Source organism: Zalophus californianus, chromosome 15, assembly GCF_009762305.2.
Source record: "Zalophus californianus isolate mZalCal1 chromosome 15, mZalCal1.pri.v2, whole genome shotgun sequence".
Taxonomy (NCBI): domain Eukaryota; kingdom Metazoa; phylum Chordata; class Mammalia; order Carnivora; family Otariidae; genus Zalophus; species Zalophus californianus.
In genome coordinates, this window is record NC_045609.1 from 33,674,739 (window position 1) to 33,701,621 (window position 26,883).

At 37.2% G+C, this 26,883-nt stretch overlaps 1 protein-coding gene across 3 annotated transcripts in view; it reads left to right on the forward strand.

The window, feature by feature from the left end:
- The window catches only part of MCU (mitochondrial calcium uniporter), a 200,902-nt gene that overhangs the window by 137,738 nt on the left and 36,281 nt on the right, over positions 1 to 26,883 (forward strand). For all 3 annotated transcript variants that reach the window (XM_027596291.1, XM_027596293.1, XM_027596292.2), the window contains exon 2: positions 22,235 to 22,304. In XM_027596291.1, coding sequence (XP_027452092.1) covers positions 22,235 to 22,304 — 70 coding nt within the window. The remainder of the gene's footprint in view (positions 1 to 22,234; positions 22,305 to 26,883) is intronic.

The window sequence follows — 26,883 nt, forward strand, 5'->3', positions numbered from 1 at the left end:
CAGTCTTTGTTTTCTAGTATCTTGTTTTCTTGGTCCTAGTTTTTTTAAATTTTGATTTCAAATTTTAAAAAATTAACCACCATTTTATCATAAATGTTTGTGTTGTAGTTGCCTCAAATTCTTTGTAGAACTAACCAAGGATAAATAAAATAATTTGAAAAATTGGACCCTGTGCATGCTTAGAAAATGAAGAGGATGGTAGTGATCGTGTATCAGGGATCTCTCTATATATAGATAAGGCTCTGTCAGTCTCTCAGACTGTGTAAAGTTATGACTAGGATTGTTTGCTAAGCGATTGGTTCCCATGTGATTCCTAAACATATGGAGAGATCAGCTGGAGTCAGAATGTGGGATGAGGACCATTCTGGGTTGAGTATTTACAGTTTTGAATTATATATGAAAATCATCTCAACTATCTAATTTGATCTACCCTTTGTATTGCACTAAGACTTTTAATGACTACTGTTCTTTTGTATTAATTGTAAGTAATGTGTTCATTATCTGAAGTTACACCCTAGAATGGCTTTGTTAAGGATATTTTTAAAAATTAAGCAAATTAAAATAAATCCCCTTCGGTAAAGGTAGATAAAAGGAGGAAAGGTTATCAAAATCTGTGTTATTTGTATGAGGCCAGTGTGTTAAAGACAAAACTTACTAATGTGTTCTAAATCTCTAATTAGTTGAAGATGGATTTATTGTTCTTATGGTATTCCTGTTGGAGAAAGTCTGGAGGGACTGAAGGAACATTAGCAGTCAGCTAGTGCATAAGTCTATTACTGGTATTTTGGATTGAGATTTACAATTAAGCAGGACAGTTAACGTTAGAAATGCAGGCAGTGTATTTATTTTGTTTTTAATTCAGTAAAGTAAGTTACGGTAAATGGAAAAGGAATTTTGAAACAAAACCAACTGCTTTGCCCTTTCTCTTTTTATGTTTTGGTCTTCTCATGGTATAAGTCTATTACAATTACATAGCACATGGGAGGGTGGAGAGTGATTTTTATAGCAGCTGTTGTATCCCTCTCCTTGCAGGGGAATAAAAAAGGCCTGTAGTTATTTATATTTGTGAGTGGTAACCACACTCTTTTTCATTATTAGCTAAAGCTAGAGCAAAACTGAAAATCATACAAGGCCTCCTTTTGGCTTAAAATTGTTTACTTCATTAATATAAGGAAGATATGAGGCAACTTCTCACCACTTCTTTCCCCCTTTTATTTTATCCTTAGCTAGGAAGAAAATTAAGCAAGTCTGTAACCAAAAGACAAAATAAAGAAGCAACATGGTAGTGTAAGTTGCACTTACACTTCTGTATAATCTTCTAGATAATTATTTGTTCCCCTTCTAACTTTCCTCTTGCATTGTAAAGGTTACAGAAAAATAAATAAATCTGTATTCTACTTTAAGAAAGAGAGAATACAACAGGGCATTTTGGGGCTGGTAGATAATATGTTTATGTTAATTTTTTTCTCAACTTCTATTTGGAAAAAATTTCAAACCTACAAAAAATTACAGAAAGAGTACAACGTGTAGTCTTATGCTCTTCACCTAGATCCATCAGTTATTAATATTTTGCCACATTTGCTTGATTTCCTCTCTCTCTCTCCCTGTGGGCGTGCACACACACATGTGAATTTTATTATTTCTTGATCCATTTGACAGTGTCACACATCATAATCCTTTACCTTTAAATGTTTCAGCCATGTTTTTCCCCAGAGCAGTAACATTCCCTTGCTCTTACACAAAACACAGAATCTGATTTTACTTTTTCCTGAATCCTGTCTATTACCTGTGTTTTATCAGCATTTAAGAACAAAGGAAGCAGTGAGGGAAATTATTAATAGCAGCCACCTACTTCCTAAGTTATTCACTACTGTGTATCTTCCAGAAACCAAATGTGAAAATGAAAGAAAGAGGTTGCTTTTCAAACCCAAATAAATATAAAGGAATTGATGGACAAGGCCCTATAGCATTAAAAGTAGGCCCACTTCCTTGAGATATCACATATAGTTGAGACATTTTCCTAAATATCTGTTGATATTTATATTCATAAATTCATAGACTTTTAGAGTTGGAAGGGCCTTACCTTGTATGTTGTGTAACTCATTCATTTTAGAGATGAGAAGAACTAAGGTTCAGGGTCATGTAATTAGAGATGAGACTACAACCTCACTTTTCAGACTCTCAATGTCATATTTTTTCTATTATGTCATGTTGCCTTCCCACAAGCCCTAGATGCTTATGCTGGGGTCTGGATGAACGAGAAAGGTTAAAGGTCTGAGAGTACTGCATGTAACCATCTAATGTAACCCCCCCTTGAGGCTCATCTGGGTGAACCGTAGTGGTGCTTCTCAAACTTGAATGTGCATAAGAATTTCCTAGTCGTCTTGTTAAAATGCAGATTGTGATTAGATAAGTCTAAGGTGGGGCCTGAGATCTGCATTTCTAACATGTTTATCTGATAGATGATGCTACAGATCTGTGGACAGTATTTTTGAGGAGTAGTTATCTAGAACGAGCACAGAAGTCTCATAGCCCCCAGGCACTAGCAAAGTAGAGAAAACTAAAAAATATTTCAGTTATATAAAGAATAATATAGCTCATCCTGTTTACTCATCCTCAAGCAAAAAATATTTCTAAAGCTTGTTATTTTCCTAACTTTATGCCATTTCAGAGATGGGAGTTTTATCCCATTACATTAATTTATAGATGCAACTACTCATTTCCCCAGTATTTTTATATCAACAAATACTGAGCTTCCAGACTTCAGTGGTACTGCGGAGGGAAATATGAATTCAGGTGATAAAAAGAACCATAGCCAAATTGAACTGTCTGTCAAAAAGAGCAATCAATTAAGTTCCAGTTTTACTCTCAATTAAAATATCTTTCAAACCTACATTTATTCCTTTAACACTTATTGAGAGTTCATGTTCCAGTGTGGTTTATATTCTGATTTCATTACTTTATGTCTAAATCTTTATGCTGCTCTGAATTGTACAAATGATTGTTGCAAGGTACAAATGCTAGCTAGGTTTTATGCGACAGTGAGTCCTTTGAGGATTTTGCATTTGGGTTTTTTGGTAATTTAGAAACAATGATTAGCAGTTTAATGGCCATCCCAATACAACATGGAATACGTTTACACAATGACAGTAGCTAAAAATAAAATGGACATTTAATATATACATGAAGAAATTTGCACACTGAATATCTCCCAAAATGCTTACAGAAATTATAATTACTTCCTTATTTCTTGGAGTAGTTTAGCAGTAAGATAAGAGTCAGTAATAATTCCCAAGGGAGGAAAACCGGGACACAGAGCAAAGTTGTAAAACTTGTCAATGATACTGAGGTTTAAGGAAGAAGACAAAGACACCGCAAATAAATATTTAGTAAGCTTCTATTTTCTCCTAAGGTATAGAAGGGTGGAGAGGGTACGGATATATAAAGAAATGATCATGGTGGGCGCCTGGGTGGTTCAGTTGGTTGAGCGACTGCCTTTGGCTCAGGTCATGATCCTGGAGTCCAGAGATGGAGTCCCGCATTGGGCTCCCTGCTCGTCGGGGAGTCTGCTTCTCCCTCTGACCCTCCCCCCTCTCATGCTCTCTCTCTCTCAAATCAATAAATAAAATCTTTAAAAAAAAAAAAAGAAATGATCACAGTGATCATTATTCCGAAGGGAAGGCAGACATCTAAACAGACAATTAGAATACAATATGACAAGTGAAAACAGTTAAGGACAAAATCTGAGAGCAGTGCAGGAGAGTTGTAAGGAAATGGAGAAGGTAATGCATTTAAAAATGATAAACTATAAGAATTAAAACTTTTTGTAAAATTTAAAGGAATGGATAACATAATGTTGAATCTAGGTGAAGGCTAGGTATAAAGGGTGTAAAATTATTAACTGTAAATATTAAATTGTAATATAATTTAACTCACTATAAAATTTTTTCAGTTTTGCTGCATGTTTGAAAAGTTTTATAATAAAATGTTGGGTAAAATAATAGTTGTTTAAAAACCCAGGTAAGGTGGTATAAAGAGGCCAACATTTTCTTTTTTTTGTATGAATGTAGGTTCTTAATAAATAGAAAGAAAGGAACAAGGTAGAAAAGAAGTTTCCATTTCACTGTGGGGAGGGAAGAAGGTTTAAGAAAAGCAGAATTCCGGGGCGCCTGGGTGGCTCAGTTGGTTGGGTGGCTGCCTTCGGCTCAGGTCATGACCCCAGGGTCCTGGGATCGAGTCCCCCATCGGGCTCCCTGCTCAGCGGAGAGCCTGCTTCTCCCTTTCCCTCTGCCTGCTGCTCTGCCTACTTGTGCTATCTCTCTGTCAAATAAATAAAAACAAATAAATCTTAAAAAAAAAAGAAAAGCAGAATTCCTTGCTCTGGTTTCATTAACATATTTGTCATGAGACCCAAGGGAGTAAAAGTGCATCCATTAAGGAAAATATAGCAACCATTAGGTTATAAACACATTCCAAATATAGGTGTAGAATTGCCTCAAATACTAAGGATCTAGACTATACACTGAAGTTTTAGTAGATATTGGACTTTGGTTCTTGCACAGTATAAACCTGCGTTGTAATTTTGGAGTAATACCAACATCTAAAATAGAAACTTTATCAATGAAGTTAATTCATACCAAATTACTTTGTTAAGTAGTGACAGACTAGAAATACCACCAATCTTTTAAGTCTTAAAACCTAGTTATTAATTTAAAGACCTAATGTAAGAGAATTGGCTTTAATGAGCATTTCTTGATACAGTTAAACAGATAAATATGTGTTTATTAGGACAAAAGAAATGACCTTTTTATCAGTTTATATTATGTTGAAAGATATCATGTACAAGTAGTTAAGTTTTGAGTGCTCTGATTATTTTAATCTATTGCTAGATCAGCAGTGGTGCAGAATTTTATGGCTAAGGTCTTGCCTTGTATGCTTTTGCATATGTTATATTATTTGATCCTTAAAGCACTATGAGAGTGGTGAATGACGTGAAACTGTTGGGGTTCAGAGTGAACAATCAAAGAATTCTTGAGGTGTCTTCAGTGCAAAAAGGTGGTTTTATTAAAGCACGTAGACAGACCCATGGGCAGAAAGAGCTCCACTGGGGTCATGAGGAGTGGCTCAGGTCATGATCCCAGAGTCCTAGGATCGGGTCCCGCATTGGGCTCTCTGCAGAGAGCCTGCTTCTCCCTCTCATTCTCCCTCTCCCTGCGGCTCTGCCTACTTGTGCTCCCTCTCTATCTCTCTGTCAAATAAACAAAATCTTTTTATTTGTTTATTTGACAGAGAGAGACACAGCGAGAGACGGAACACAAGCAGGAGGAGTGGGAGAGGGAGAAGCAGGCTTCCCACTGAGCAGGGAGCCCGATGTGGGGCTCGATCCCAGGACCCTGGGATCATGACCTGAGCCGAAGGCAGATGCTTAACGACTGAACCACCCAGGCTCCCCAAATAAATAAAATCTTAAAAAAAATTTTTTTTTAAAAACATCATATTGCCTTGTTTTATAGGTAAGAAATTCTCTTGGAAATCAAAGGTATATAAATTGAATCATGACTTCTTCCATTATAAAGTAACAATATGTTCTAGTGGGGGAAATCTTGCCTATATTCTAATAAAATGTAGTAACTGTTAATTATTTTCAAGGAGAAAATAATTTTCTAATATTAAACTATAATATAATTTAACTCACAAAACATTAATGCCACCTTCACTTAAACTGCATAAGAAACTTTGTTTCCTTGGTGAGTTATTGAAAGAATAAAATAGGCCCTATATTTAGTCTAACCCTTTAAATATTTTTTATGGTGCTACCTGAGAAGATTCTCTCTCTCTCTTTTTTTTTAATGAAGAGATTCTTTTTTAAAACCTTACCTTAGGGGCACCTAGGTGGCTCAGTCGTTAAGTGTCTGCCTTCGGCTCAGTTCCTGGGTCCTGGGATTGAGCCCCTGGTCGGGCTCCCTGCTGAGCAGGGAGCCTGCTTCTCCCTCTCCCACTCCCCCAATAAAATCTTTAAAAAAATAAAATCTTACCTTAGGTTTCTATCTTTAATATAATAAGGTATTTATATTGTATGCCTTTGTCTAGAGGTAGTTGTGGCTTTCAAAATAAATTATACTTATTAAATTCTTTTCAGTAAGAGTCTTTTAAGGAGATTGAAGATGATTTTGAGTTTATATTTCTGAATATCTTACATTTTGGTAGGACATTAGTCATTCAAATGTTGTCACATTTATATTGTCACTTATCCTTAAATGAAATCAGCCTTGTGAAATAGTCAATTTTGTTGTCATTGCTGTTGTTAATTTAACAAATGAGGATAACCAAGACTTAGGGGCAGAAATTAAAGATAGTAAGTTGGAACTGTGCCCAAGCCTTTTGGTGTTTTCCCATATATCAGATCTCGAGGTTTTGGAGTCATGGTGTTTATTTCAATATATTGATAGAGTTGAAGTGGGAAAAATTATCAAAGATGTGATGCTTCAACAATTGTATTATATCAAGAACGTGGAAAAAACTGATGCCAAATTGTAGAAGCTGTTATAGGTTTGTCTTGTGTTAAAATCAAAATTCAGCTGAGTAGATTTGATGATCTAATTGGCTTTATTAAACAAGTCATGCATCAGGCAGCATCCCATCTAGCGAGTACAGGGGAGCCCCAAGGAGTTGAACAAAATGGAAGGTTTTTATAAGAAGGAGGCTGGGGCATGAAAGTTAGCAAAAGGAAAGGATTGTTCCTTAGGGGGAAGAACAGAGGGTCATATCATAACAGAATCTCATCTTCCTTTGGGGATGGAGAGGGCCCTGCTGGCAGACTCGGTGGCACCCATTAGAAAATTCTTGATGACCAGTGAAGACTACATTTCTGGGGGAGGTTGAAACTGCACTTAAGTCTATATATAAAGTCCTGTTTTGGAGACTCAGCCTGCGTGATGCCATCCTAAGCCTCTGGTTTTCTTCTAACATTTGCTTGAGATTAACTGAAATAGTTTTACAGTGTTAATCTAAGATTTTTTAAATAAATAGAATTGGGCAAATAAGGAACTGCCTTTTTCTTTTCTATATTCCTTTTTCTTTTTTTCCCTCTTTCTTCTGTTTTAACCCCTATGGTCTAGTGTCTAAATGGCTATGAATATTTTGGGGTTGACAGGTTATTTAGATTTGACATTCTTCCCAATTTGCTGACAGAAATAGTTGCTGAGTTTGCTCTTCTGACCAATGAAAGGTGAGTGTAGGGGAAGTTGCATAATTTATGATAGTAGTAAAGAATTTTAAAGTAAGTTTTGACGAATTTAATCATTTGCTCTGAGGGCATGAAATGTCTTTTTATAATACTAAAGTTTGATTTTTTATTAGCTTGAGTTTTATGACTTGGAAAAATTATGTTACAGTGTTTTGTAGTCTGACTCTAACTTGATAATGCTAACATTTTTCTTTTCCTGGGATTAAGATTTAAGAAATGGTTGTAATACCAGAGCAGATTTTATATTTTAACTACAACCCCCTGTTTTTCCCAGAAGTTCTCAAATTACTTATCAAAGATGTGGACAATCGGGGCACCTGGCTGGCTCAGTTGGGGGAGCATGTAACTCTTGATCTTGGGGTTGTGAGTTCGAGTAGAGATTACTTAAAACAAAACAGGAACAAGAAAAAGTATGTGGGCTATTTTTTTTTTTAAAGATTTATTCACTTATTTTAGAGGAGCGGGGAGAGAGGGAGAGCACGAGCAGGGAGAAGGGCAGAGGGAGAGGGTGAGAAGTCCTCAATCAGGCTTCCCGCTCGGTGGGGGAGATCATGACCTGAGCTGAAATCAAGAGTCTGTTGCTCAACCAACTGAGCCACCCAGGCACCCCATGGACCATTTTGTACCAAAAGTATAAACTTTTTTCTTTTCAAGGAACTATATTGGCACCAAATCACCTTGTTCATTTGGCATTGATAGTGTCTAAAGATTTACTCTTAGGATTTCTGCACATTTGAATATTTGCTTTCTTAACCTTAATCTTCATCTCTGTCTATGAAATTTAAATGTATGAATAAATACATGCCATTTGCCTGAATGTTTTTCTTTTTTTAACTTCCTGAGGTTTTTTTTTTAAACTTTAAGCATCACTTAGTTAAGAATTTATTAAAAGCTTTCTATCTTCTTGTGATTTATTAAGAATATACAATTAAAACTGAAATATATTCAATCCAGGAGAGTCATGAAAGACAATTTAGAATAGCAGTGCCTCTTTGGACTTGAGCATGTACATTCCTCTCCTTTGTTTTATCTTTGTTGGTTTGTTGTTATTGTTGCCACGTTTCAAAGAAAAATGGCAGGAGCAAAATCATTTCTGTTTCTATTGGCCTATTAGACTGTAAGGTATTAGGAGGTTTAAAGAAAGGAAAGGATCTATATGTGTGTTTGTGAACACTTACTAAGTAATATTTTATAATTACCAATGTCATTATAGAAGTGACTGGGAGGACTTTGGGAAAGTGATTTATCTCAGAACTACAGAGGTAGCATTCTACGGCAAGGGTCAGCAAACATTTTCTTGAAGGGCCAGATGGTAAATATTTTAGACTTTCTGGGCCATATAGACTCTGTTCCAACTACTCAATTCTGCCCTCGTACTGTGAAAGTAGATGACTGATGACTTACCATAGACAGTAAGTAAATAAATGGGCTTGGTTGTGTTCCAGTACAACTTTAGGTACAAAAACAGGTGTTTCACTTGCCAACCTATGTTCTAAAGCATCCTAACAAATAATACTCATAAATAACCGTGTCTTTGTGCAGTTCTTTGCCCCACAAAAACATTTTTTATTGTTAAGGATAACTTGTAAAACCACAGAGGAAGAGAGGACTTCCTGTCTTAGAATGGCCTACTAGATGTATACAGAAATAATTTCAGGTAATGCAATACGCTGGTTGGAATTTCCTTTAAGATATTCTGTGGGGAAAAAACCAGGTGGATATAGAAGAACCAAATCTGGTAAAATGTTGGTAAATATAGAAGTAGGTGATGGTACATGGAAGAAATCCATCACACTGTGCTCTTCTTTGTATGTTTTGAAATGTTCATATTAGAAAGTTACTATTTAAATAAATAATGGCCCGGTAAAGGCAGAAGTTTTCCCCTTCTCTTGAAATAACCTTAAAATAAGAAAGTTAATAAGAAAGCAAACTCCATCTTCAGTGCAACCAGAGAGATCTCTACAATCCTAAAGCACAATATGTGAAGAAAAGCTGCCAGATCCAGTGAAGGTCAAATAGGTGTGTGAGAGGACTCTGAGAGATGGTATGTGTGGCTCCAGATCCCCCAAAAAAGCCATGAGAGCTCAGCCCTCCAAAAAAAGTAGCTGACCTCTGTTTTCTCCAAAGCAGCATTCAACATTAACACTTTACCTAATACTTTCCTCAAAGATTTATCTAGGAAATGTATGCCAGTCCAAATAATCCTTCAATATAAAGGGAGACATTTTTTAACACGCCAAATTTCAGGGAAATTTTATTCTCATGAGCCCTACTTCTACAGGATAAAGTGCAGACAACCAAGACATGAAAGGAGTCTAAGTATTGGTAGTGAGCATAGAGTCCATTGATCCATAAAATTAAGACTAAAATAAATGTGAAGATTAGACTAGGTTTTATAGAGCAAATATGAATGTTTAAAACCTTGACAAGGTAGTATTGATATAACTAACAAAAGTTGGAAGTGTGAGGGACAAAAGTGACATAAAGTGGTATATAAACCTTATGTTTTATAACATACTACCAAAAGATGTTGTTTAAAATCAATAAATCCAGTAAAAGAGGGTGTGGGGTATATAGGCAAGTAGATGATAATAGAGAAATAGATAAACACTAACAGAAATAATAGAAACTAAACTGTATAGTAGAGGGGAGGGAAAAAAAGAGGCATAGTTAGGGGCAACTGAGTGGCTCAGTTAATTAAACGTCCAACTCTTGATTTTGTCTCAGGTCATGATCTCAGGGTCGTGAGATCGAGCCCCATGTCAGTCTCCGTATTCAGTGGGGAATCTGCTTGGGATTCTCTCTCCCCCACTTCCTCTGCCCCTCTCCCCAATTGTGCTCACGCTCTCTCTAAAATAAATAAATAAAATCTTTTTAAAAAAGGCATAGTTAGGGGCGCCTGGGTGGCTCAGTTGGTTAAGCGACTGCCTTCAGCTCCGGTCATGATCCTGGAGTCCCAGGATCGAGTCCCGCATCAGGCTTCTTGCTCAGTGGGGAGTCTGCTTCTCCCAGTGACCCCACACCATGTGCTCTCTCTCTCTCATTCTCTCTCTCTCAAATAAATAAATAAAATCTTAAAAAAAAGGCATAGTTAGATTAAGTTCATCACTGTTCATCACTGCTCATAATAGAGACAGGAAATCTATAAATAAATATATGTATATATCGGATTGACATTTTAAAAAATTCTTTATTTAAATTCAATTTAGTTAACATATACTGTATTATTAGTTTCAGGAATAGAATTGTGATTCATCAGTTGCATATAACACCCAGTGCTCATTACATCAAGTGCTCTCCTTAATGCCCATCACCCAGTTACCCCACCCTCCCATCCACCTCCCCTCCAGCAATCCTCAGTTTGTTTCCTGTAGTTAAGAGTCTCTTATGGTTTGCCTCCCTCTCTGTTTTTATCTTATTTAATTTTATTTTTCCTTCCCTTCCCCTATGTTCATCTGTTTTGTGTCTTAAATTCCACATATGAGTGAAATCATATGGTGTTTGTGTTTCTCTGACTGACTTACTTCACTTAGCGTAATACCCTCTACTTCTATCCATGTCATTGCAAATGGCAAGATTTCATTCTTTTTGATGGCTGAGTAAATACGACATCTTTCTTTTTTAAGATTTTATTTATTAGAGAGCACTTGAGTGAGCACAAGTGGGGGGAGGGGCAGAGGGAGAAGTAGACTGCCTGCTGAGTGGGGAGCCTGGCGTGGGGCCCGATCCCAGGACCCTGAGATCATGACCTGAGCCAAAGTCAGATTTAATGACTCAGCTACCCAGGCACTCCAGTATACCAGATCTTCTTTATCCATTCATCTGTCAATGGACACCTGGGCTCTTTCCATATTTTGGCTGTTTTGGACATTGTTGCTATAATCATTGGGGTGCATGTGCCCCTTCAAATCACTATGTTTGTATCTTTTAGATAAATACCTAGAAGTGCAATTGCTGGGTCATAGGGTAGTTCTGTTTTTAACTGTTTGAGGAACCTCCATACTGTTTTCCAGAGTGGTTGCACCAGTTTGCATTCCCAACAGTGTAAGAGGGTTCCCCTTTCTCCTTATCCTCACTAACATCTGTTGTTTTCTGAGTTGCTAATTTTAGTTATTCTGACTAGTGTGAGGTGGTGCTCATTGTGGTTTTGATTTGTATTTCCCTGATGCCGAGTGATGTTGAGCATTTTTTCATGTGTCTCATAACCATTTGTATGTCTTCTTTGAGAAATGTCTCTTCATGTCTTCTGCCCATTTCTTGACTGGACTTTTTTGTTTTTTGGGTATTGAGTTTGGTAAGTTCTTTATAGATTTTGGATACTAGTCCTTTAGTTGATACGTCATTTGCAAATATCTTCTCCTATTCCGTAGTTTGCCTTTTAGTTTTGTGGATTGTTTCTTTGCTGTGCAAAAGCTTTTTATCCTGATGAAGTCCCACTAGCTCATTTTTGTTTTTGTTTCCCTTGCCTTTGGAGACGTGTCTAGCAAGAAGTGGCTGAGGCGAAGGTCAAAGAGGTTGCTGCTGTGTTCTCCTCTAGGATTTTGATGGATTCCTGTCTCACATTTAGGTCTTTCATCCTTTTGAGTTTATTTTTGTGTATGGTATAAGAAAGTGGTCCAGTTTTATTCTTCTGCATATGGCTGTTCAATTTTCCCAGCACAATTTGTTGAGGAAATTTCTTTTTTCCATTGGATCTTCTTTCCTGCTTTGTTGAAGATTAGTTGACCATAGAGTTGAGGGTCTATTTCTGGGTTCTCTATTCTGTTCCATTGATCTATGTGTCTGTTTTTGTGCCAGTACCATATTGTCTTGATGATTACAGCTTTGTAATAGAGCTTGAAGTTCAGAATTTGATGCCTCCAGCTTTGGTTTTCTTCTTCATCATAACTTTAGCTATTTGGGGTCTTTTCTGGTTCCATACAAATTTTAGGATTGTTTGTTCCACGTCTGTGAAAAATGCTGATGGTATTTTCATAGGGATTGCATTGAATGTGTAGATTGCTTTGGGTAACATAGACATTTTAACAATATTTGTTCTTCCAATCCGTGAACATGGAATGTTTTTCCATTTCTTTGTATCTTCCTCAATTTCTTTCATGGGTGTTCTATAGTTCTCAGAGATAGATCTTTAACCTCTATAGGTTTATTCCTAGGTATCTTAGGGTTTTTGGTGTAATTGTAAATGGGATTGATTCCTTGCTTTCTCTTTCTGCTGCTTCATTGTTAGTATATAGATATGCAGCTGATTTCTGTGAATTGATTATATATCCTATGACTTTGCTGAATTTCTGTATCAGTTCTAGCAATTTTTTTGGTGGGTTCTTGGGTTTTCTACATAGAATATCATGTTGTCTGTGAAGAGTGAAAGTTTGACTTCTTCTTTGCTGATTTGGATACCTTTTATTTCTTTTTGTTGTCTGATTGCTCAGGCTATGACTTCCAGTAGTAATGTTGAATAAAAGTGGTGAGAGTGGACATCCCTGTCATGTTCCTGACCTTAGGGGAAAAGCTCTCAGTTTTTGTGTATGGTATAAGAAAGTGGTCCAGTATCATTCTTCTGCATGTGGCTGTCCAATTTTCCCAACACCATTTGTTGAAGGAGACTGTCCTTTTTCCTTTGGATATTCTTTCCTGCTTTGTTGAAGGTTATTTGGCCAAAGAGTTGAGGTTCTATTTCTGGGTTCTTTATTCTGTTCTGTTCTGAGGATGATATTCACTATGGGTCTTTCATATATGGCTCTAATGATGTTGAGGTATGTTCCCTCTATCCCTACATGGTGGAGGGTTTTTATCAAGAAAGGATGCTGTATTTTGTCATATGCTTTTTCTGCATTTATTGAGAGGATCATATGGTTCTTGTCCTTTCTTTTATTAATGTGATATATCATGTTGATTGATTTGTGGATGTTGACCCACCCCTGCAGCCCAGGAATAAATCTCACTTGGTTGTGGTGAATAAACCTTTTAATGTACTGTTGGATCCTATTAGCTCCTATCTTGGTGAGAATGTTTGCATCCATGTTCATCAGGGATATTGGTCTGTAATTCTCCTTCTTGGTGGGGTCTTTGGTTTTGGGATCAAGGTAATGCTGGCCTCATAGAAAGAGTTTGGATGTTTTCCTTCCACTTCTATTTTTTGGAACAGTTTCAAAAGAATAGGTATTAATTCTTCTTTAAATGTTTGGTAGAATTCCCCTGTGAGGCCATCTGGCCCTGGATATTGTGTCCTTTCTCTTTTAAGTTTGGCTAGGGGCTTATCAATCTCATTAATTCTTTCAAAGAACCAGCTCCTAGTGTTAAAGTCCCCTACTATTATTATATTATAATCAATGAGTTTCTTTAATTTTGTAATTAGTTGGTTTATATATGTGGCTGCTCCAAAGTTTGGGGCATAAATATTTACAATTGTTAGATCTTCTTGTTGGATAGACCCCTTTATTATGATCAAGTGTCCTTCTTCATCTCTTATTACAGTCTTTGGTTTAAAATCTAGGTTGTCTGATATAAGGATTGCTACCCCAGGTTTCTTTTAATGTCCATTTTCATAAATCATTCTCCACCCCCTCACTTTCAATCTGGAGGTGTCTCTGGGTCTAAAGTGAGTCTCTTCTAAGCAAATCGATGGATCTTGTTTTTTTATTTTTATTTATTTTATTTTATTTATTTATTTTTTTCTTCTTTCAAAGGTTTTATTTATTTACCTGACAGGGAGAGACACAGCGAGAGAGGGAACACAAGCAGGGGGAGTGGGAGAGGGAGAAGCAGGCTTCCCACTGAGCAGGGAGCCCGATGCGGGGCTCGATCCCAGGACCCCTGGGACCATGACCTGAGCTGAAGGCAGATGCCTAACGACTGAGCCACCCAGGCGCCCCCTGGATCTTATTTTTTTTACCCATTCTGATACCCTATGTCTTTTGATTGGAACATTTAATCCATTTACATTCAGAGTAATTATTGAAAGGTATGAATTTAGTGCCATTGTACCTGTAAAGTCACTGTTCCTGTAGATTGTTCTTTTGTGGTCTTTGTTACTTTTGGGCTCTCTGTGCTCAAAGAATCCCCTTTAATATTTATTGCAGGGCTGATTTAGTGTTCACAAATTCCTTTAGTTTTTGTTTGTCCTAGAAGCTCTTTATCTCTCCTTCTATTCTGAATGACAGCCTTGCTGGGGAAAGTATTCTTGGCTGCATGCTTCTCCCATTTAGCACATTGAGTATATCATGCCAATCCTTCCTGGCCTGCCAGGTCTCTGTGGACAGGTCTGCTGCCAGCCTTATGTGTCTACTTTTGTACGTTAAGAATCTCTTGTCCTGAGCTGCTTTCAAGATTTTTTCTTTATCTTTGTAATTTGCAAGCTTCACTATAATATAGGTCAAGGTGTTGACCTATTTTTGTTGATTTTGAGGGGAGTTCTCTGTGCCTCTTGTACTTGAATGTCTGTTTCTGTCCCCAGATTAGGGAAGTTCTCAGCTATAATTTGTTCAAATAGGGGCACCTGGGTGGTACAGTCAATTAAGTTTCTGACTCTTGGTTTCAGCTCAGGTCCTGATTTCAGGGTCTTGGGATTGAGCCCCATGTCAGGGTCCATTCCCAGCATGGAATCTGCTTGAGATTCTCTCTCTCTAAAATAAATTTTAAAAAATCTTTAAAATGTTTAAATTTGTTCAAATAAACTTTCTGCCCCTTTTCCCACTCCTCATCTTCTGGGACTCTATATTATTTTGCTTTATGGAATCACTGAGCTCTCTAAGTCTACTTTCTTGATCTAATAGTTTTGTTTCCCTCTTCTTTTCAGCTTCCTTATTTTCCATCATTTTATCTTCTGTATCACTGATTTGCTCTTCTGCTTTGTTCATCCTTGTTTTTATATTCTCCACTTGGGTCTGCATCTTGGTAATAGCATTTTTAATTTCGACCTGATTAGATTTTAGTTCTTTTTTTTTCCTCTAGAGTAAGGGATTCTCTAGTATTTTCTATGCTTTTTTCAAGCCCAGCTAGTATCTTTATAATCATTGTTTTAAATTCTAGTTTAGACATCTTACTTATATCCATATTGATTAAATTCCTGGCAGTGAGTACTTTCTTTTGGGTCATTTTCTCCATCTTGTCATTTTGTCCAGAAAAGAAAAGAAGAAAGAGAAAAAAAACAACAAAAATAACAATAACAATCACAGCAATAGAAAACAAAACTAGATCCTGGGTGTGTTTGGCCTGCTTGTTAAAAGAAACTAGAAATCCAAATAAGAAAGAAAAACATGTATATGTGTATATGTAAATGTGTGTATAAATACTGTATATAAATACAATGAAAGGAAACAAAAAACATAAAGTATGTATAAAAATTAAAAAAAGAATTAAAAAATTGAAAAAATAAAATAACTGGAAACATACCAATAGACTAAAGAATAAAAATACAAAGAATGGTATATACTGTTTTCCCCAAGAGCTGAAGTTTTGCAGCCCTCTATGATCAATAAACTTGGTGTGATTGAGTTAATTGTGCTGGTCTTCTGGGGGAGAGGCCTGTTGCACTGATTCTCAGGTGGATTTGCCCTAGTGGAAAAGTGCCTCCAGTGCTCAGAGCGGCCGGGGCTTGGTGTAAGCAGCTCCAGACTCCACTAGGTGGCACTGTTTTGCTCCCTGAAGGCTTTCGGCACTAATGGGCTCGATGAATATGGCTGCACCCAGCTCTCTAGCGCCAGAGCTGAAAATTACCCTCCCTTCAGTGAGCCCTCGCAGAAAAGCATTCATTCACTCTTGTCTCCCCAGTTTCCGTCGGAATTCTGTTCACCCGCCCTGTGACTGAGCATTTTTATCCAGGCATGTGACTGAGTTTCAAAACTCCAAACTCTTACCCCTCTCCCTCTCAGTTATTCTGCTTTAGCCCCTCAAGACTCTGTCCTGTTTCTTGTATGCACCAGATATGCTCCTGCTTCAAGACTTCTGCAATAGTTATTATTTCTGATTAGAATATTTTTTAAAGGTTTTATTTTATTTATTTATTTGAGAGAGAGAGAGAGAATGAGAGAGAGCACGAGAGGGAAGTGCCACTCCCATGGCACTGACCCTCGCTGCTCCTTGGGGAGGAGGTCTTACCAGCCTTCTGCCTTTTGCTGGATCCTGCCCAGCAAAGCGGTTGCAGAACTGTGCAGTAGTTTGCAATTTATGGCAACACAGAGCAGAGAACTGGCACCTAGACTTGCTTTTCTCAGCCAGCTTCCCCGCTCCTATGCCTGGGAACTCTGCCCCACTCAGGTACCCCCTGTTGTTCTTGAGATCCCTGGGATCCTGAGACCATACTGTCACACCCGGGATTTTGCCCCGCTTTGCCACCTGAGCACCTTTGAGCCAGGGACGCCTCCCCCTCCCCTCCACTGTAGCAGACTTCTAAAAGTTCTGATTTTGCACTCCACTGCTTATAATACTTGGCAGTAGCCTCCTTAAGCAGGCTCCCATCCCTCCGCCCTATCATCAGCTATATCACACCGGATTCAAGTCTCCGCACCTCCTACCTCCCAAACTGTGGTCTCTTTTCTACTTGTAGACTTACAGCATCTGTATTTTCAGATCTCCGATTGATTTCTCAGGCATTCAGAATGATCTAATAACTATGTAGTTGTATTTGAGGGACAGGACAAACTTAGGGTCCCCCAACTACTCTGCCATCTTAACTGCTGGGATTGACATTTTAAATTGGGTGGCCAGAGTAGGCCTCACTCAGAAAGTGAAATTTGAGCAAACATTTGAAGGAAATGAGGGAGCCTGATAGTTTCCTGGAGAAATAATATTCTAATCAGAGGGGCGCCTGGGTGGCTCAGTTGGTTAAGCGACTGCCTTCAGCTCAGGTCATGATCCTGGAGTCCCGGGATCGAGTCCCACATCGGGCTCCCTGCTCAGCAGGGGGTCTGCTTCTCCCTCTGACCCTCTTCCCTCTCGTGCTCTCTGTCTCTCATTCTCTCTCTCTCTCTCAAATAAATAAATAAAATCTTTAAAAAAATATTCTAATCAGAAATAATAACTATTGCAGAAGTCTTGAAGCAGGAGCATATCTGGTGCATACAAGAAACAGGACAGAGTCTTGAGGGGCTAAAGCAGAATAACTGAGAGGGAGAGGGGTAAGAGATGAAGTCTGAGAGATAATAGGGTATCTGATAACACTGGGCCTTCAAGACAGTTAAAAGAACTTAGACTTTTACTCTGAAATAACTATTAAACCAAAGTAAACTTTCCATATTACCAGAAGAAAAATATGTGTAACTAAAATAAAGCAAGCCCAAACCACTTAGTAAACTATTTTTAAGAAGAAAGAGCAGCAATAAAAACAAAGCATTAAATTTTTATAGCATAATATTTGATGACTGAAAAATTAAATATATATTACATTAATACACGTAAATAGGCTAAACTTTCCCATTAAACGATTCCCAGATTAGATCACAAAAAATTATTTAAGATTTTTTAAATTTGTATTTATTTGACAGAGAGAGACACAGCAAGAGAGGGAACACAAGCAGGGGGAGAGGGAGAGGGAGAAGCAGGCTTCCCGCTGAGCAGGGAGCCCGATGCGGGGCTCAATCCCTGGACCCTGGGATCATGACCTGAGCTGAAGGCAGACGCTTAACAACTGAGCCACCCAGGCACCCACAAAAAAATTATTTAGAATCATTTCTAAAACAAACTCCAAAAGAATAACAAAATTAGAGGGCAGGTAAAGCATCACAGGCATATAAAACTAAAAAATTAAAAACAAGTGTAGGGGCCATGAGCTTATTATTGGACAAGATTAGTACAATTAGTACTTAGTACAAGAAGCATTTCATTAGGGAAAGGGACATAAAGACAAGATCTGTGTGAAGAAGACCTTAAAATGTTTCTCAGTGACACAAATACAGACTTAACTGGAAAGGCTTACGAGGTTTTTGGATATGAAGACTCAAAATCTTATGGAAGTCAGTTTCCCTTATGTTAATTGGAGTTAATGTGATCTCAATTTCAAAACAAAAAGCAAGCAAAAAACTAGTTAACATTTATTAAGCAGTTACTCTATGCCAGACGCTGTTCTAAATACTTTATTACATTTAGTCCTTGCAGCGAGTTTATGTGGTAGGTACTAGTATTATTCTTTGTCCATTTTTCAGTAAAGAAACTGAGGCACAAAGAGACTAATGAACTTACTCCAAGCTGAAGTTAGAGTAGGTTATTGAATCAGAATCTAAACTCAGGCAGGGTGATTACAAATTCTGTGATTTTAACCACTGTGCTATTATACTGCTTTTGAAATTAATGGGATTGTGTGTTTGTGTTGTGTCACTAGACAAACTGACTCTAAGTTCAAGAGTTGAAGAATAACCAGGAAAATTCTTAAAGGAAAGTAATCAGGGAAAACTAGCCTACCCTCCCAGATACTAAAACATATTACAAAGCTAGAATATTGAAATAATGTAGTCACTAGGGCATGAACAGACAGATCAGTGGACAGAATAGTAATTCAGAAAAAGATCTAAATTTGTATAGGTATTTAGAAAATTACAAAGGTAGCATTTCAAATAAGAGGGGAAAATAAATTATTTAAATATGGGACCATCTGTGTTAGTGAGAAATTAGTTGGATTTCTACTTAACTTTAACCAAGATTAATTCCTAATGAATCAATGATTTAAACCTGAAAAATTAAACTAAAAGAAGCAAACGGAGAATGTTATATAATATTCTCCAAGTAGGGAAGGCCTCTAAGATTTATGACACAGGCCCCTTAAGTTAAAGAGAAGATTGCCAACATGTTCTGTTGACAAAGGGCTAATTTTCTTAGTATTTAAAGAACTTCTACAAAATAATATTCCAAGACCAAGAACTAAATTGAAAAAAGGGCAAAGGATGTAAATACTTAGTTCCTAGAAAAGCAAATACAATTAAGTCTTAGATAAAAATATGTAAAATTTTTTTTACATATTTTTTGCAAATTATAGCTTTAGTGAAATACTGCTCAGCTTTGACACTGGCAAAATAAAGTTTAATGATACATTGTTTTGGAGGGTGTTAGGAATCAGATGCTCATTTAGTGAATAGGAGTATAATCTTTAGGTATGTGAATTCATGTTAATTTCCATGAAAAACAATTTGGCAATAGCTTTCAAAATTTAAAGTATATGTACCTTTAACTTGGCACTTGAAGTATTTGATCCTCCAGTATTGGTACCTACACGTAAGGATATTTATTCTAGTGTCATGTGTTAAAATTATAAAAGGTTGTCAATAGGCAATCGTAAAGATGTACCATAAAATTTATTTAACCAATGTAATTTTATTCAGTCACTAAAAGTAGTGAGTTAAGGTAAAAAAAAAAAAAAAAAAGCCAGATGAGTAATGGAACTCTAGCATGCTACCATTTGTGTTTTTTAAAAATCTCTGCAAACACACACACACACACACACACACACACACACACACACACACACACACACACACACACACGCTTGTATATGTATAACACTGTCTTTGATACGATACTCAGATTTAACGAGGTAACTCTGGAGAGAACTGTGTTGCTGGGCCACAGTGATGTGAGGAAGACCAACATTAAGTGTAAAAGAATTTTTTATTCAGTTTTTGTTTTTTGAATTTTATATCATGTACCTGTTTTATCTATTCAAAAGAAATAACTTAAGCATTTTAAATAAAATTATATTGCTAGATGGTACTTAAGCATAGTCGATAAAAAGACCTGCAGAGGATAAGACCAAGGCCCTGTGTGTTTTGTGTAGACGATGGTTAGCAGTATTGAGACCTGGATTCTAAATCCTGATTCTGCCTAATATGTGACTCTTAGTCACTTTCCTTCTGTGGGTCTCACTTTTCTCATTTGTAGAATAAGGGGTAGGATTCATCTTCCCCTGTCTTCCATCATTAGTTTTCAAACCGCTTTATGAAGTCCAAGGATTCTTTGGATCCCTTTACGGGGTTCAAGCAGAGGATCAGGATTGTGGGGTTTCCCAACACGTCCATCTTTAACCAGAACATCCCCAAATCAGTGTGTAAAATTAAGTTTAACTAAATGTTTTGAAACTTAAAAAAAAAAGTCTGAAAGTCACAGTGAAGTAATTGTATGTATTAACTTAAAGATTCTCAACAGCATGAAAACAGATTAGAGTGTCATGATCAGCTATGTACTAAGTCTAGTAAGTTTAAATGATTACAGTAGTCCCCCCCCTTATCCGTGGTTTCACTTTCAGTTACTCACAGTCCACCGCAGTCCAGAAGCAAATGCTCTTCCTTCTGACATATGGTCAGAAAGTCATTAGTAGTTTAACACTAGGTCACAGTGCCTACGTCATTCACCTCATCTCATCTCTTCATGTAGGCATTTTTATCATTTCACATCATCACAAGAAGGGTGAGTGCAGTACAGTGAGATACTTTGAGAGAGAGAGACCACATTTATTTAACTATTACAGTATATTGTTACAGTTCTATTTTATCATTAGCTATTGTTGCTAATCTGTGCCTAATTCTTAAACTTTATTTTCAGTATGCATGTATAAGAAAAAACATACAGGGTTCAGTACCTTATGTAGTTTCAGGCATCCGCTGAGGCGTCTTGGGACATAGCCCCTGTGAGTAAGAGGGGACTGCTGTCTTTGCATTTTTAGTAAATGTCAGTCTCATATTTCTGCATGCTTTCTTAGGTTGGAAGGAGGCAGGAATTGATGTTCACATGAAGGATATAAAGCCTGTTACGCATCATGGTTGAGTTAAGATATATCTTGTCATAGAGTCCTAAATGATTTTTCTTTTTTAGGGCTGATGGAGTGGAATATAGTGTCTGCCTCAGTGGCAGACATTGTTTTTTAGTCAGTTAATGCCTTCCTTTAATCCTTGCTGTGGCTGGGAAAGTAAAAGGAACAAAGGGATAAATGAATCGTTTGACAAGTCAAAAACATTTAATATTCTTTTTGAAACTTAGTTTAATTGTGAGAAACTAAATTCTAGACTTAAATCTACAAAATGACAATACATTGGAGAAGGTAGTAAGATTATAAGTGATTTCCTTCTTATATTCAGAAAAAGGAAATTATTAGGAACTCTAGGAGTGAGGCTGCTTGGCCAGGTTTTAAAATAAAAAAAGAAAAGAAAAAAGGAAAGTGAACAGAAAGACTAGATCTCTACCCAATAACAGCAAATTCGTGGTATAACTACTTAACACCTAGGTATGAAGGAAATGCAGGTCTAAAAGCTAGCAAGAGGAGGAAACATGAAAGTTTAGTTTAGACTTGATAGCCCTTAAAACCAATATTGTTTTTTTTTTGTTTTTTTTTGTTTTTTGTTTTTTGTTTTTTTTAAAGATTTTATTTATTTATTTGAGAGACAGAATGAGAGAGAAAGCACATGAGATGGGGGGAGGGTCAGAGGGAGAAGCAGACTCCCTGCTGAGCAGGGAGCCCAATGCGGGACTCGATCCAGGGACTCCAGGATCATGACCTGAGCCGAAGGCAGTCGCTCAACCAACTGAGCCACCCAGGCGCCCAATATTGAGTGCTTAAAAAGTAGATGAAAAAGCAGTTGTGTGATATGTGTATATGTAAATATGTTTGTATAAAATTTTGAGAACAAACCAAAATATTCATCACTATGATTTTTTTTTTAAAGATTTTATTTACTTATTTGACAGAGAGACAGCGAGAGCAGGAACACAAGCAGGGGGAGTGGGAGAGGGAGAAGCAGGCTTCCTGCTGAGCAGGGAGCCCAATGTGGGACTCAATCCCAGGACCCTGGGATCATGACCTGAGCCGAAGGCAGACGCTTAACGACTGAGCCACCCAGGCGCCCTCATCACTATGATCTTAAGATGATATGAGTTTGACTTTCTTAACTATATTTTTAAACTTTTCTGCGAAGAATACATATTACTTAAATAATCAAAAAGTTATTTATCATATACATACACATTTGTTGCTCTGTCCTGACTGTGGATCTGCCTTTTTGTATTTTCTAGGTGCACCAGAGGCTCTCTTCTTGGCAGAATTTGGGAGTTGTTTATTGCAGTACTGTTGTGCCCTCTGATGGTGAGTTTTGGCAAATCCATTTTTTATGTATAATTTTTTTCCTTAACTCAATATTTTTCATTCTCCAACATATAAATTTATAAATCATACACCTTCACTTAAGATGGACTTGGAATCAGACAGAGAAGCTGGGGGTGGGGCAGTGCTAAAGAAGAGAAATAAAATTTGAAGATGCAGTGAATTCAGAGGAGAGATCAGAAAGAAAAACTAATAGACCCATCAAATTTTCATAGATCATAGAATGTTATTATCTCATCTTCTCATTTATGTTTTAAAACTGGGGACATAGGTAATGTGAAGATCACAGAAGCACCATCTTTGGTATTTCCTAACCATTGGACCTACATGTTATGGATCAAACTCCCCAGCCCCTTCGTATCATTGGCGCCTAGACAGAAGCAATTCAAAATCTGAGACCTCCTGCCCTGATTGTTTTTTCCTTCCCTTAAACTCAGGGCTGTGATACCCTTCTTTGATGTGAGAAAGAATGAACAGATGTTTGGGGACCACATACAGTCCTTTGTGAATGTACAAGATGCTGCAAACTGGCAACAGGATGGAGGCTTGGTTGTTGTTACAGTAGTGGGGGAATGTGTTTACAACCTTACTGTCATTTCTCTTACCCAGTATTACACATCTACAGTTTATATTGTTTGCTTAGGGTTGAATGTTATATATATTTCCTCTGTATCAAGTTTAGTTTGATAGAATTCAGATTTCAACCTTATAAATATTAATTTATAGACAAAGCAACCGTCAAAAGAGCATCTAGCAAACTTATAGACACCTAAAGTGAAGAAGCCTCAGAGGAATTTTGAAAGTCCTAGGATCCCCTGTTACTCCTCAGAATAGATAATTGCATTGTTATCAGAACCCTCCCCCCACCCAAAGCTGTTTAAACTTAATGCAGTTGCTATTACCCTATATGGAAGTATTTCAATAATATAACAATGGTACAGTTGTACTGGGGTATCTGGATGAATATTATTCTAGGGCATAAAAATGCTAGTAGTTTGCCCTGTGTTGCATAAGGGGTTGAAAAGATACATACTTCAAAAAAAAAAAAAGCGTGACTGCCCAAATTCCTACCAATACTATTGCCCTACTTAAGAAAACCAACTCATATTAGTTATCAAGAAATAGAAGCACATAATTGATTTAATGCAACTCATTGTCCTTACTATCCCCAAATTATACATCTTTCTTATTTTTACTTCTAAACCAATTTTACCTTAGGTCTGTATAGCATCTGAGAAAACTGCCTAATACACAGCTACTACTTCAGTAGTAAACATCTCTGCTGTCATTCATTGCTCTTAGTAGAGGCTACTGGATCATATTCTGTATTAAATGAGGACCCCCAGTTTTTAAAAGTACAAAATCTAAAATACCACATTATGTTTATGTAACTCGTATACATACCTAATCTATACTACCTTTCAGTAATTGCTTATTGTGTTGTTTGATGCATCTTCTAATCATGACTATAATACCTGATATAAAGGGTATATATTATCTTAAATGTTTAACCTTTTTTTTTAAGATTTTATTTATTTATTTGAGAGAGAGAATGAGATAGAGAGAGCATGAGAGGGGGGAGGGTCAGAGGGAGAAGCAGACTCCCCGCCGAGCAGGGAGCCCGCTGCGGGACTTGATCCCGGGACTCCAGGATCATGACCTGAGCCGAAGGCAGTCGCTTAACCAACTGAGCCACCCAGGCGCCCAGTGTTTAACCTTCTTAATAAAGCACTCTAAAATGTTCATAGTTTTTCTTACATCACAAATATTTTTGAAGATCTGGTGAAAGCTCTAGACTCTTTCTTTAGAGAAAAGTTATATATATATATATATATATATATATACATAGGAAATTTTACACATAATTTCTTAGTGATGCAGACTCCCTCAAACCAGCTCACGGACCCTCAGTTGGAGAACCACGTGGATACCTGGCGCACAGGCGCACACACATGTACCCACACCCATACCCGTGTTCCCTTTCAGGAGAGGCATTATGCTTAGAGGTTAAGAAACAAGTTTGGAGTCAAGCAGACCTTGGTTTACATTCCAGTTTCACCATTTAACCACCTTATAACCTTAGGCAAGGTAATGAGCTTCTCAAAGCTCTTTTCTCATCTGTGAAATGGAGAAAATAGTAAAAGTACCACCTCAGAGAGAAAAATGTACTTACCCTGAAGAAATGGTACTTGTCCACCAGAAATACTCCATAAACAGTGTTGGTGGTAGTGTTAAAGCCCTCTAATCTAAAAAATGTGGCTTGAGGCTTCTCATTTTAATTTCTCTGTGCCCCTGATCCTCAACTATATAAAATGACTAACAGTGGAATCTTTATGATTGCATTGTTTATACCTACTTAAGATCTCCAGAGCCTTCAGGGGGTTTCCCTTCATGTTAATGAAAGTTAAGGATGAGAGTAATTCTGCTACAGACAGGCTGAATGTATAATTGATCATCCAATCCAGGATACTTTTGAGTATGAAAAGGGGACAACCAGAGTTTTCCTGACAATTTTTAATAGTATAAGCCGGGATGTATCTTCACCTTAGCAATTGGGAAAGTGCCAAAGTTGCTCTAGAATAAGAACAAGGAAAATAATCTCTTCTAGCTGTCTTCATTTCTCTATCCAGAATGTAATGCTACTGAATTAACCCTGTATTGAGAATTATGGTAGACAGTTGTGTTTATTTTGTAGTTAACAAAACGTACAAGATTTCTTATAAGAATTATTTAAGGGCAAATAATTCTAGTAATGAAAGGTTATTGAAAATTCCTGTTTAAGAATAAACAGTCAGGTGTCTGGGTGGTTCACTCAGTTAAGCATCTCCTTAAACAGTCATCTGTTTAATCAACCCAAGTATAGATAATATATAAATTCTTAACCTAAGGTCTATGGATGGTATGGAAAACTAAGTATGTGCCCCAACTTTTTCTTTGGTTTTTGTCCTGTTACTTTTTTTTAAAGCTTTATTGAGATATATTTCACATACCATAAAATTCACGTATCGTGTCATAGCATCATAACAGTCCAGCTTTAGACTACTTCCTTCACCCCCTTTTTAAACTTTCCTTGTTCCTGTTTTGCAGTCAGTCCCTTCTCCTGCCTTCTGCCTCAGGCGACCACTAATCTACTTTCTGCCTCTAATAATTAAATCTTTTCCAAAAATGTCATGTAAATGGATTCCTATAATATGTATATCATAATGCTCTTGAGGTTCATCCCTATTATAGTGGGTGTTTCAGTTCTTTCCTTTATTTTTACTGCTGAGAAATATTCTAGTATATGGAAATATCACATTTTGTTTATTCACCAAGTGAGAGATGTTTGGATTGTTTTCCATTTTGGACTGTTAATACTGCTGGTATCAACATTTGCTTATAAGTCTGTGTGAACATATGTTTTCATTTCTCTTGGGTAGGTACTTAGTGGAATGGCTGAATTATATGGTATATACTTGACTTTTGGAGAAATTACAAGACTATTTTCCACAGTGGCTGTACTACTTTGCATTCCCACCAGCAACATATAAGTGTTCCAGTTTCCCTGTATCCTCCCCAACACTTATTTGGATCAATCTTCTTGATTATAGATATTTTAGTGGATATGTAGTAGTATTTCATTGTGTGTTTTTTAAAATTTTATTTATTTGAGAGAGAGTGAGTGGGAGAGAGAGCATAAGCCAGGGGGCAGGGTAGGGACGGGTAGAGGGAGAGGAAAAAGCAGACTGCCCGCTGAGCAGGGAGCCCGACTTGGGGCTCAGTCCCAATCCTGGGATCACAACCTGAGCCAAAAGCAGATGCTTAACTGACTGAGTCACCCAGGCACCCCTCATTGTGGTTTTAATTTACATTTCACTGATGACTAATGATGTTGAGCATCTTTTATTTTTTTAAGATTTTATTTATTAGAGAGACAGAGAGCATGAGCAGGGGGAGGGGCATAGGGAGAAGCTGACTCCTCGCTGAGTGGGGAGCCCGACTCAGGGCTCAATCCCAGGACCCCAGGATCATGACCTGAGCCAAAGGCAGAAGCTTAACCAACTGAGCCACCCAGGCATCCCGATGTTGAGCATCTTTTAATGTGCTTATTAACCATTCAAATGTTTTCTTTAGTAAAGCATTCAAACTTTTTGTCCATTTAAAGAAATTGACCATCTTAGTATTGATTTGTAAGGATTCTTTATATATTGTAGAGCCTTTCCTGTTGCTTTTCAAATAGTTTTGGGAAAAAGAAAGATTTGTTTGAGTCATCTTGTTTTATTAATGGTCACTCCTATACACATTTGGAAATTCTGTATTTATCGTCATCATCATTTTGAGGGCACAAACTACCCCACTACTATCTTTCATTCCAACTTTTTAAAAACTTGACAACAAAAAAATGAAAGTAATGAAATCACCTAATCACCAAAGATGATAGAACACGAAGCCTTAGTTTTTTAATGTGGCAGAGTTCTCACCAACCTAAGTATGAAGTTGGAAAAGCTGAAAGAGCTTATAGTTTTCCATTTTTTAAATATATCTTACAGTTTGGATTTTTTGTTGTAAGTAGAAGTTTCAG